Source organism: Apodemus sylvaticus, chromosome 11 (assembly GCF_947179515.1).
Source record: "Apodemus sylvaticus chromosome 11, mApoSyl1.1, whole genome shotgun sequence".
Classification (NCBI taxonomy): Eukaryota; Metazoa; Chordata; class Mammalia; order Rodentia; family Muridae; genus Apodemus; species Apodemus sylvaticus.
In genome coordinates this window covers 76223901-76236669 of record NC_067482.1, presented here as the reverse complement: position 1 = coordinate 76236669, position 12769 = coordinate 76223901, and the positions used below count along the sequence as shown (strand labels likewise).

Here is a 12769-nt window from a genome sequence, read left to right as displayed (position 1 = left end):
ATTCTGGTGGCTGTGAGCCACCTGATGTGAATGCTGGGAACCTACCTCAGGTCCCTCAAAAGAGCAGTAAGTAGGCACTTTTAACCAGTGAGCCATCTTTTCAGCCCAAGCACCATTTTTTTTTTTTAAGTTAAGTTTCAGTCAGTTGTATCTTTTGATCCAAGGAGGCCTGCTGACAGCACAGGTGCTGTGTTGGGATGTGTACATGTGTCATCCATGTATAGGATAACTACAGGATAGTTAATGCCTTCAAGCTCTGAGGCTGTAGGTGCTATAGCAATATAAGATCCACTTTGGTTCCTTCCTTGTCCATCAAAAAAGTCTACTCACATCTGAGATACTCTTTGATATGGGTCTCTTCTCCTTATGCTGGGCCTAAGACTTCTTTTCACATGTGGTAGGATTATGTAGTGTCATCTTCCCCTAAACCAATTGGTAGTGTTCCTGAGATTGAGGCTCAAGAGTCAAGGGGAGTAATCACAGGCAGAAAGAAACAAAAGTTCTGGGTAATGGTCACATTTACTTTTAAACTCAGCATAGTAAGATAAAGATGTATCTTGAATACTTCTGGGAATCTGTATTGCTTCTTGTTGCTTCTTAAAGATAGACTAGCACAAAACAGGAGCATGCATAAGAGTCCTTTTGTAAGGTGAGGTGTCTGACCTGATGCCTTCTGCTGTGGGCTGGGGTTTCAGCACTGTGTCCTGAGTCTTTGCAGCAGCAGCTACAGTGACTTGGGATTACAACTGCTTATTGATTTGCTGCCTCTGAAGAACAGCTCCTACTGGCTGGTGAGGACTGAACTGCTGGAAACTCTTGCAGAGATTGACTTCAGGTAAGGGAGCCAAGTCCCGATTCAGAAGTTCAAATTAAAAATTAAAAGTCCTGAGCTTGTTGCAGTTGGCATGGCTGTTGTGTGTACTACCTGTTCGGATCATCTGTGGTCTAATTAGAGAACAGGGGATAGTTTTTATTGAATTCTGAACTTGGAGATTTTGATATTTTAAATAAGATAAAATTTTCTGGTTGTCCTGTTTTTCTAGATGGCAGGAGTAAAAAGAATTAGTTTTCTTATTTTTAATTATGTCAGATATGCCTATATTGGGCATGTGGGTTTGTGCACATGCAAGTGCCTGAGAAGGCCAGAGGCGTCATATCCCTAGAGCAGAGTTAGACGGTGGAAGCCTCCCAACACAGCTGCTGAGGGCCACACTCCAGTTCTCTGGAAGACAGGAAAGGGTTTCTAAGTGCTGAGCTATCTCTCTAGCTCCACTGAGTTGTTTGTTTATTTGTTTGCTTATTTTGAGAAACCTTGTTTCAAACTTTTTAAACAGGCTATCAACTCTGCTTGTTTTTTTTTTTTGTTGTTGTTGTTGTTTTTTTTTTTTCGTTTTTAATGTACTTTATTCTGATTTAAGGGAGATAGTTGAATGGTATTTTGTTACCGTTTAAAAAAATAACTTGAGGACTGGGGAGATGGGTGATGGCCACACAAATAAAACTTCAGTTTGGGGCTGGAGAGATAGCTCAGCGGGTAAGAGCACTGACTGCTCTTCCAAAGGTCATGAGTTCGAATCCCAGCATCCACATGGTGGCTCACAACCATCCATAAAGAGATCTGACACCTACAGTGTACTTACATATATATAATAAATAAATAAATATTAAAAAAAAAACCAAAAAAAACCTTCAGTTTGATAGCAGCACCATGTGTAAGCAGCGTGGTGGTCACCACAGTGCTGGAGAAATGGAGGGGCTGGGTCCATGGGCCTTGCTGGGCCACCACTGTGCCTAGCTTAGTAGGGAGAGTCCCTGTCTCACAGACAAAGGTGGCTTTTTGCCAGGATGGTGCTGAAAGTGAAGTAGAAAACTTGCCCCTCCCAAAACTGAAGCCAAAGTGAAGATGGTGAAGGTCCTGGAGGCAGTAAGGAAGGTGTTCTAGTATCACCCACGTCCCCTTGGGCAGGCCACATACCCTCCAGGACCCTCCTCGGAGAAATAAAGGTTGAAAGTGTCAAGACCGACAAGAATAGGACCTCGCAGGCTATAGATAACTCTGTGACACTTATGTGGCCAAAGTCAGCACCCGCCTCAGCCTGATGGAGAGAAGACAGCATGTTTGACTACTTCCTGATTATGACACTTTGGATGCTGCAAATATAATTGAGATTATCTAAACTGAGTCCAGCTGGATAATTCTAAATACATTTTTTAACACTAAATGCCCCCACCCAAAACCCAAAAATTTCAAAACCTAGCATATTGTATCTTTTATTTCCTCAGAGTAAGTTTTAGTTAGCAGTTTCTTTTAAGTTTCTTTTAGAAAGGAAATGTTCCTTTATTATTCATATTTGTGTGTGTGTGGTTCCTGTTCTTTGCTTGTTTGTTTGGTTTTTGTTTTTGTTTTTTCCTGCATGTATGTGTGTGTATCATATGCATGTAGTGCCCACGGAAGCCAAAAAAGGGAGTTGCAACCCTTGGAATTTGTTATAGACAGTTGCAAGCAGTCTGTAGTTTCTGGGAATCAAACCCTGCTCCTCTGGAAGAGCAACCAGTGCTCTTAACCATGGGGCCATCTCTCCAGCCCGTTTGATTTTTAAAGCCACTGTAGGCCCTGTGGATTATTGTGTCTCATCTTCAGACTATCTCTGAAAGAAGGATTATTCTGTCCTTGCAATCAGGACTGTGGAATGGGGCACACAGCCAGTCATTTGGGTGGGAGTTTCATCATGCTTGTCCTCTCTGTGTTTAATCTCGTTCATGGAACTCTTACTCTTGAAATAGTAGGTTTGTATTTTGATGAAAAACAGTTTATCCAGTGCTTACTTGTTTAGTCAAGAATTTATAGAAGACATTTGCGCTGCCTCTGAGAGACTGCTTTCATGTTGAGCTGTTTGAGGGCTACAGGCCAGCACTGTGTCTGCTAAATGAATGACGTCTCTGTTGATTGTGCTCTTTTGTTAGGCTGGTGAGTTTTTTGGAGGCAAAAGCAGAAAGTTTACACCGAGGGGCTCATCATTATACAGGGGTAAGCAGTTCATGTTGTGAGACTGTGGGCCCTATCTTCTGGACACTGTCTTAGCAGGGTCTTCCCAGTGGTGTAAAGTCCTGCTGAATGTCTGTTGTGCTATATATTTATCACTTTATGTCATGAAGTTTGTCAGTATATGGAATGGATTTAAAATAAGTCATCTTGAGTTCATCCTGACTAGCTTTCCAAAGTGCCTTCCTTAACTAACTAGATATGGTGGCCATGCCTTTAATTCCAGCACTTGGGAGACAGAGGCAGGCAGATCTTGGTGAGTTCAGTACATGCCAACCTTAAATAGTGAGTTTCAGACTAGCCAAAACCACATAATGAAACTGTATTTCAAAAAATCCAAACTCCCCCAAATAAAACAACAAAAACAACATTATAGAAATTAAACTTATTTTTATTTTCTGTCTCTAAAGTTTCTAAAACTACAAGAACGAGTACTCAATAATGTGGTCATTTATTTGCTTGGAGATGAAGACCCCAGGGTTCGACATGTTGCAGCAACATCATTAACAAGGTGCTTTCCCAGTATTTATCTCTTTACTCTTTGGTTGAAAGATATAGTAAGACAATGGGAGAGGCAAAAGGAATCCCATTTAATTATTTAAAAAACTTACTCAAGTGATAATTTGAAGAAACAAATCACTAGCCTTTTATTGTAAAACTAATGTGCTTTCATTGTCAACTGTGTAGTTGAGAGATGAGCACTAAGAATGAAAGAGGCTTCTGCTTCTTTCTACCTCCTGGATGTAATTGCTGTGCACAGCTCTGAAGGCTGTCAAGGGCATAGGTTGGGTTCTCTCTCTGGGGAAAAGTGTGGTGATGGGTGAATTTCACGTGCCTTCTGAGTAGATCAGTTTTTCTTTCACCGCAGGCTTGTCCCAAAGCTGTTTTATAAGTGTGACCAAGGACAGGCTGATCCAGTCGTGGCTGTAGCAAGAGATCAAAGCAGTGTTTACCTGAAGCTTCTTATGCATGAGACCCAGCCGCCCTCGCACTTCTCCGTCAGCACCATAACCAGGTACACTGCACAGCACCATAACCAGGTACACTGCCCACAGCACCATAACCAGGTACACTGCCCACAGCACCATAACCAGGTACACTGCCCACAGCACCATAACCAGGTACACTGCCCACAGAACTATAACCAGATACACTGCCCATAGCACCATAACCAGGTACACTGCCCACAGCACCATAACCAGGTACACTGCCCACAGCACCATAACCAGGTACACTGCCCACAGCACCATAACCAGGTACACTGCCCACAGCACCATATCCAGGTACACTGCCCACAGCACCATAACCAGATACACTGCCCACAGAACTATAACCAGATACACTGCCCACAGAACTATAACCAGGTACACTGCTCATAGCACCATAACCAGGTACACTGCCCACAGCACCATAACCAGATACACTGCCCACAGCACCATAACCAGATACACTGCCCACAGCACCATAACCAGGTACACTGCCCACAGCACCATAACCAGGTACACTGCCCACAGCACCATAACCAGATACACTGCCCACAGCACCATAACCAGGTACACTGCCCACAGCACCATAACCAGGTACACTGCCCACAGCACCATAACCAGGTACACTGCCCACAGCACCATAACCAGGTACACTGCCCACAGCACCATAACCAGATACACTGCCCACAGCACCATAACCAGATACACTGCCCACAGCACCATAACCAGATACACTGCCCACAGCACCATAACCAGATACACTGCCCACAGCACCATAACCAGGTACACTGCCCACAGCACCATAACCAGATACACTGCCCACAGCACCACGCTTTGTGAGCAAAGTGTGCCTCGCTCTCGAGAGTGGTACCCGCTCTCCTGGTCTCTTTCCTAAAACCACATGCAGCCCCTAAAAGCAGAGGCCTTTGTTCATTAACAGGATATTTATCTGATATCATAGTTTGCCACACCCCCCTGTGGTTAAGTCTCTTCTCAGTCATATAACAGTAATGTCCTCAGTCTTGCAGTAGGTTCTTTAAGTTCCTCATCTGATAATTGCATTTTCGTTTGTGAATTTCAGATGCCATCTTAAAACCTCTCCATGGAGAAGTTTCACTCCTTTAGTGAATTTAGCTAATGAGTAGGTGGGCTGATGCCAAGGGTCAGACTGCTGTGTGTGTAGTCTTGATTCTCAAGCCTATATTGCTAGCACATGGGCAGGGTCCATTCGCCACATAACTCTCCTACCTAGCAAGTAGATTGGCAGAGCAAGAAGGTTCCAGTGAATGTACAGGGTCCATGGGAAGATTCCAGTAAGAATAGTGAAGCCTGCCCTTGGGACACCTATCTTTTAAATTCTTAAGACTGGATTTGCAGGATACCTGTCTATTTTCATGATTTGAAACAACAAACACACAACTCAACCAAATGACTTCCAAGCTCACATGGTAATTTGATTTTTTTTTTTCCTGAATTGGGAACTCAACTCATCAAACTTTAAAGTTATTACTCCTAAATGACTCTCATCTTTAACTTAAGGGAAAAAAAATCAACCAGCAGCACACCATAAATAATGTGTGGGGGCATCTAGTGAAGGAGAAGTCAGGCGTTTCTTTTCTTCTTCTTTCATTTTTTTTTTTTTTAAATGATGAGTATTCTAGTCCCTTCAGGAAGGCCTTTTGCTAAGCAAGCTTTCCCCTGCTGAGCCAGACCCAGCCTCACTCTCAGCCTCTTTACTCTTAAGTCAAGGCTGCTTTACTTTCTTCTGGATCTTAGTCATAAATTTTCAAATGTCATTTGATCATGAAAAATATATGCTATCAGAGCCTCTGTATTTTTCTTACTAGAATCTATAGAGGCTATAGCTTACTGCCAAGTATAACAGATGTCACCATGGAAAACAACCTCTCAAGAGTTGTTGCTGCAGTTTCTCATGAACTCATTACATCAACAACACGGGCACTCACCGTAAGTTTCCTCTCTTGGGCTTAATATGATTGCCTTGCATGTCTTTTACAATGGGAAGGGCCTGTTTGAGGTCTCTCTCTTGAGGTGTTTTATAAGGAAGTGTACTTCTTTCAACAGACTCCAAAGTAACACACACTCATTGTAAATAATTGATCCAATCTAGAAAGTCATCAAATAAAAGTTCTAAATTGGGCTAGGTGATGTTGGCTCATGCCTTTAATCTGAGCACTTGGAAGGCAGAGACAGGTAGATCTCAGAGTTTGAGGCCAGCCTGGTCTACATAATGATTTCCAGGACAGCCAGGGCTACACAGAGAAATCCTATCTCATAAAACAAAATAAAAATTATCTAAAACAGGCTATCCAGATGGGGCAGCAGGTAAAGATATTTGGTTTTTAGCCTAATGACCTGAATTGGATCCCTAGGACACCCATACATTTGAAGGGAGAGAACAGAGCCCACAATTCCTCTGAACTCTTTATTTATGCACGTGGCATAAATATAATTTAACTATAAATTTAAAAACCTCATAATTTGAATTGAGAATGCCTCTAGAATAATTGACTCTGACTTTGTAATGTATACTAAAGGAGTAGACCAGAAATGCCAACTACATTTTGTTAATCACATTAAAATTGGAAAAGAACTAATATATAAGAATCTAAGAATGATTATATTTCAATTACAATAAAATACCAAATAACATATAGTAATATGTTAGATACATGTTGATGTGTTGCTTTGGAGAATTTTAATGATATAGAGACATGTAACCTAAGTTTTAATGTTGAATGACAGAGATAGAATAAAATCATCTGGGAAATGTAGTTTGATTCTAGGTTAGAAAAGTAATATTCATATGTGTACAGTCTTTACAAACTCAGAAAAAGGACAAGCAGAATAGAATGATTTTTAGGATTGTGACTTTGATTTTCTTACAATTTTCAAGTATTCTTAAATTTTCTAAAATAATCACATGTAACTTTTAAAATCAGAAAGAGGAATATTATGCAGAATTATTATGTAATGGGTCCTCGACAGACTTTTATTTGTTCAATGGAATTTCTTTCTTATTTGTTCAATGGAATTACTTGGACTTTGTTGAGAATCACACAGTTGAGATTTCAGCTGTCTTTGTAACTAAATGCCTTTCAAATTTAAATTTGTTCAAGATATGAGACTCATTTTAATTGTGATCTGCACATGTCAAAGCATGGTCTGATCTGGAGGGTTATTTTAATCATTTTGAGCTTATGTCTTGAGGGAGGTAGAGAGAAACTTCTAGGGAGACTTTGAGTCTCCCTGGACAATTAGAGTTCCTAGCAGGAGGTGCTGATTACCTGTCTGTGGGCTCTCATTTTACTGACCATGTCCAGCTCTGCTGTGTGAAACATGCAGGGTCTAGTGGTAGGGTGACTACCCTGTTGTTACTTACAGCTCTCAGTTTTTCTTTAATTTGTTTTTTTGTGTGTATAATTCAGTAAGCTTTGGTGGTGTGTGGGTCTGATTTTTCCATTCCTTTCTTCTGCAGTTTGGATGCTGTGAAGCCTTGTGTCTTCTCTCAGCCGCATTTCCAGTTTGCACTTGGAGTTTAGGATGGCACTGTGGGTATGTGCATTCCTCAGTGTGCCAGTCAGCTACCCACCCAGGACAAGCATAGCTGCAGGGTCTCTCTTCCACTCCACCCCCTTTCCCCTTTCTCCCCTTCTCTCCCCTCCTGTCTTCTCCTTTTCCTTTTAGGTTGGGTCTCTTTGCCTTTTTTTTTTGAAAAATATACCTTGGATCCCTTGTCTCTGCCATGTGAAATGTGTGAAATTGGTGAAGGAACTGTTGGGGACACTGAAACAATTGTGACTCTTATGAATGTCAGGTGCTTGTAAGCATCTTTAGGGGTCTGAGGGTATCATCTGTGAGCTCATTAAGGAATTTTCATATGCAGGTACAAACATTCTCATTAGTTTAATTCTTTCTAAAATTATTTATTAATGAAAGTCCAGTAGCATCCAGAATTTTGATGAGCTGTGAGTGTGCTCTAGGAAATAGTGTGCTTCTATTATGTTCCCTTACAAAAATAATTTCCCCGGTAAAGGGCCTGCTGCCATCTGGATATAATTTACTTTTCTCAGCACTAATGAGCAAGCCTTCACTTGTGCTGACGACTGAGAAACTTTGGGGGTTCCCTTCACATCTGGAAGGAAATCTAAAGATTTCTTCTGAGTATGAATTTATCGCCAATTAATAGTCACATACTTTGTCATCTGGAGTGATTGTTCTGTTCTTTCCTTGAGAACCTGTAACTGAACAGTTACAGGTTCTAGTCACAGGTCCTGCACTTTTTGAGCAACTTTGACATTGGAGTATAGTCTGCTAAGTCAGAAAGGGAAACAAGTTCGAACTTCATCAGAATAATCAGTCTTCTCATGGAACTCTACTGTGTGATTTCATTTCCCAAGTGACTTTTGTGAAGTCGTGATTTACAGGAAGAGTGTTAGTTGGTTAGTAGTTTTAAAATGATAGTGGCTCACACCTGTAACCTCAGAACTTGGTAAGCAGAGGTAGGAGGTTTGCCACATTTTACAATACAGCATAGGCTGCATCGTGTGTTCCAGGCCATGGGGACTACATAAGTGAAAGTGAGACTTAAGTAATCCAAACCACATCAACAAACAGGGTAAAAGGTAAAATGGGTGGCTCATGGGGGCATTGAAGAGCAAGACCGTATGCTTGGAACTTCGTGTTTGAGTTTGGAAATGTCTGCTTTCAGAGTGCCCCCACTGAGCACCTCTGATGAGTCCAGGAAGAGCTGCACTGTTGGGATGGCCTCCATGATTCTCACCTTGCTTTCATCAGCTTGGTTCCCACTGGATCTCTCAGCCCATCAGGATGCCTTGATTTTGGCTGGAAACTTACTAGCAGGTACTGGCAGCGATAGGCTCTGAGGCTGAGTTCTGCTTTGCTGGTGAGGGGCACTCAGATTCTAAGAACACAATTGTTATTTTGGGAGACAGCTGGTTTTCTTAATCCAGATTTAAGATATTGTCTCTTTATGTGAATGTGTATGAAGGGAGTAGTTATGTGCTGAGTATTTTTAGTTTGTGTGTGTGTGTGTGTGTGTGTGTAAATTACAAGAGGTTTAATTTAGTGAACCTTTGGCAGTGTATGGATGTGACTTATTTTTCTTCCATTTTACTGTGGATAAACTCACTTGAGTTTTGTTTTCTGGGTGCCATGTGCCAGGCAGAGTTGTGTTCTTCAAGGGGTTGTAGAGTAGCAGGCGGTACAGACAGACAAGCACTGGAGCAGCAGAGCAGCTGCATACGTTCTTATTTGTCCAGATTTATAGGTTAATAAAAAAGGATACACCAGCTGGGGTATTGCATATGTAAGGATTTGGAGAACTGAAAAATCATGTAATATTGAATATGTTACTATGGATATCACCTGAGGACAAGAGTAAGAATGGAGAATACAGCCAGCCAAGTCAGAAATCATTGAATCTACTTGGGGATAGGGTGCCAGACTTGTTCTGTTTCTCATTGATATGTTTATGGAGCTCTCCAGGCCTGATTTGAGTTTGAGCTGGAATTTGTAGGGAGGCTTAGGTGTTTATGGGACAAGACTGAGTCATGAGTGTACTTTAAGGAGTTGAGAAAGGAGGTAAAAAGCATAATGGAGGAATCGTCTCCAGGCCTGGTCTCCAGCTGCACCTCCCTTGTGAGGAACACACCCATAGCTGGAGGATGGTGGTGACTTTGTGGAAGATTGAGGCCACTTTTATGCAAGTTTGAGGCATCTGTTCAGATGTCCAGTTCATCTATGTGTTAGCACAGATCAGTGAGAAACTTGGGCCACAACCATTTCCCACTTCACATATTGGAGGTAGAGTAATGTGTGTGCCTGTGTTGCAGCGAGTGCCCCCAAGTCTCTGAGAAGTTCATGGACCTCTGAAGAAGAAGCCACCTCAGCAGCCACCAGACAGGAGGAAATCTGGCCTGCTCTGGGGGATCGGACTCTGGTGCCCATGGTAGAGCAGCTTTTCTCCCACCTGCTGAAGGTGATCAATATCTGTGCTCATGTCTTGGATGATGTGACTCCTGGACCAGCCATCAAGGTAACTTGTTCCTTAGAGGCAGCCATTATCATCTGCCTAATGACTGGACTTGTGAACACCCACGTTAGATGTCTGTTCCTTCTCTATTTCTTGCTATAAGTAAAGAAATTAGCTTATTCAGACACTTATTTAACATAACGATGTAGTTATTTTGTTTTCTTTTTTGGTGTCAACCAGGTTCCCAGGTTCCTTTAAAGCCCTTGAAGAATCATCCTACCCACAAAGCGCCTCCATCTGCTCAGGCGTGGACTTGCGTGTTGAGGTCTTTGGCCCTCTTTGGCAGGACCCCGTTCCCTTTCTTGAGCCATCCATTCTTCAAGTCTAGTCTGTCTGGTTTCTGATGGCACCTTTCAGAGTACTTCTACTGTGGCAGCCATTTCAGTTTTCTGGGTACTTTGACAGCCTTCCTATCCTCTGGGCTACTTTTTACCCCGAGTGATTTGGCTTCCTGTGTTTCTTCCAACATCTTGCACTGTCTGGTTCAGTTTTTCCTGTCCACTGTTAAAGGTGCTGTCCTGTGGATTATCTACTCTCTTTCTATTCTCTGGGACTTTCTGCCGTAGTGGGAATTTTCCATGTCCATACCAGCCACGACAGTAGTCACTGACCACATGAGGCACTTGGGTTTTTGAAATGTGTCTGTGTGACTTAACTAAACAGACTAAATGGGTTATTGAACAGGCAGCTGGGGAATCAGGCTGCTGATGTGCCCATGTCTGTTGGGGGCTTCAAGTCTGTGGAGCCTTAGTTCTGTGTGCCTGCTATCCTGGTGATGCTCTGTGAGGCTGACTCAAATGTGTCAAATGCCTCAGCTGGAGCCTGACCTTCTCTCCTTCCCTCTGTGCCTGCTTCTCTTCTTACACTTTGTACTTGTCATGATAGAAACGGGAGATGCCATAGTTTTATTTCAGCTCACTATTCCTTATTTTTCCTTATTAAATACTTTGTTTAAAAATTTACATGAGGTGTAGTGGTACATGCCTTTAATTCCAGCACTTGGGAGGCAGAGGCAGACGGATTTCTGAGTTTGAGGCCAGAGTGAGTTCCAGGACATCCAGGGCTACACAGAGAAACCCTGTCTCAGAAAAAAAAAATCCTAAGTATACCTTCATAGCCATGTGTACAAGCATCCCTTTGGTCTTAGTGTACATTTTCATTAATGCATACCTTCTCTTTTCTGGATTCTGGTATAAACTGGTGTATCTGCACTGGCCTATATTTGGGAATCATATTATCGAGGTAATTCACATTCCACAAAATTGAAGTATACAATTTAATTTTGAGTCTGGGCCAGCTGGCCTGAACCTTGCTGTGTACCCCAGACTGGCTCTGACTCACGGAGATTGTCTCAGCTCAGCCTCCCTAATACTGGGATTACAGTGTGAGTCACCACATGGTTTTTGTTGTTCTTTTTTTTTTTTTTTTTTAAATTATGCCACAGAGTTGTGTGGACATGGCTACAGTCAACCCTGTAATTGTGACTCTAAAATCCTTCCATGCCCCTGTTGTATACCCCCCCCCCAGGCAGCCTTCCCGTCTCCTGATATGCTGCTCATCTTTATAGATGAGGGTCTAAGGCGCGAAGTGACCCATCTGGGTTGGGTTACCATCATTACAGAGCCTCGGCGACTACTTATTCTCACAGTTCTAAAAGCTGAGAATTCTGAGATGAAGGCACTGACAGATTTGAGCCCTGGTGATGTCTGGCCTTCTTTCTCACGGAGGATAGGGAAAGGGAACCCTGGAGGCTCTTTTCATAGGAGCAGTGGTCCTATTTATGAGGGCCCTGTCACCATGACCTCATTATGCTGAAGGGAGTGATCTGCACAGCAAAGACCTAATGTGCCTGCCTCTTACCATGTTGTACCTGTTCTCCTGTGCCACCCTTCTTCTTTGTGTGTAGTAGCCTAATTGTCCCAGGTATTCTTGGGGTCACATCTGGGATATTGACTTGTTGGGTTTTAGCTGTGACATTGAGCAAGTGGCTTAATTCAGAACACCGCTTCCTTACTTAAAAATGAAAATTTACATGTTTCACTGTGCTTACTCATGTGATGGTTTACATAAAATGTCCCGATTGTCTTCTCTTAGAGTGGACATAGGTGGGGGTGCCAGTGGCTTTAGGTCTGTTTAACTCCCAGGAGGCCCAACCTTCTCCAACCCATTCTCAGTGCTGGTGTGAGGAAGATCAGAGCCATACCTGCCACGTCCAGTTATGTGGGTGAAAGTAGAATTATCTCTGTAATAGGAGGTCACAAGCCATGAGTTGCCTGGGCTAGTACTTTGCAGTACATAGTAGAACTGTATGTTAGCAGTTTTAGGTTTTGGTTCCTGTATTAGTTTTATCCCATTATATTTTTGTTTTTTATTTTAGGCAGCTTTGCCTTCTCTGACAAACCCCCCTTCTCTAAGTCCTATTCGACGGAAAGGGAAGGAGAAAGAACCAGCAGAACAAGCAGCTACGCCAATGAGTCCCAAGAAAGGCGGTGAGGCCAGTGCAGGTAGGAAGCGATCTCTAGAGAGCAGAGAGCTGCCTGTGGTGCAGAAGTGTAAACACCATAAGTAGGCAAGCTGGTTCACTGCAGTACAACCAGGGAAGAGTTCTCTGGGTGCTTCATAAGTGTCTGTGATAAACTATCACTTTACAGAGTAAAGCTATAG

At 42.6% G+C, this 12769-nt stretch overlaps 1 protein-coding gene across 2 annotated transcripts in view; it reads left to right on the top strand.

Moving 5' to 3' along the window:
- Positions 1-12769, top strand: part of Htt (huntingtin) — a 144407-nt gene that overhangs the window by 58314 nt on the left and 73324 nt on the right. For both annotated transcript variants that reach the window (XM_052199621.1, XM_052199620.1), the window contains 9 exons: positions 696-835; positions 2965-3028; positions 3454-3554; positions 3912-4058; positions 5877-5997; positions 7529-7605; positions 8762-8913; positions 9906-10108; positions 12483-12609. In XM_052199621.1, the coding sequence (XP_052055581.1) occupies positions 696-835; positions 2965-3028; positions 3454-3554; positions 3912-4058; positions 5877-5997; positions 7529-7605; positions 8762-8913; positions 9906-10108; positions 12483-12609 (1132 nt within the window). The remainder of the gene's footprint in view (positions 1-695; positions 836-2964; positions 3029-3453; positions 3555-3911; positions 4059-5876; positions 5998-7528; positions 7606-8761; positions 8914-9905; positions 10109-12482; positions 12610-12769) is intronic.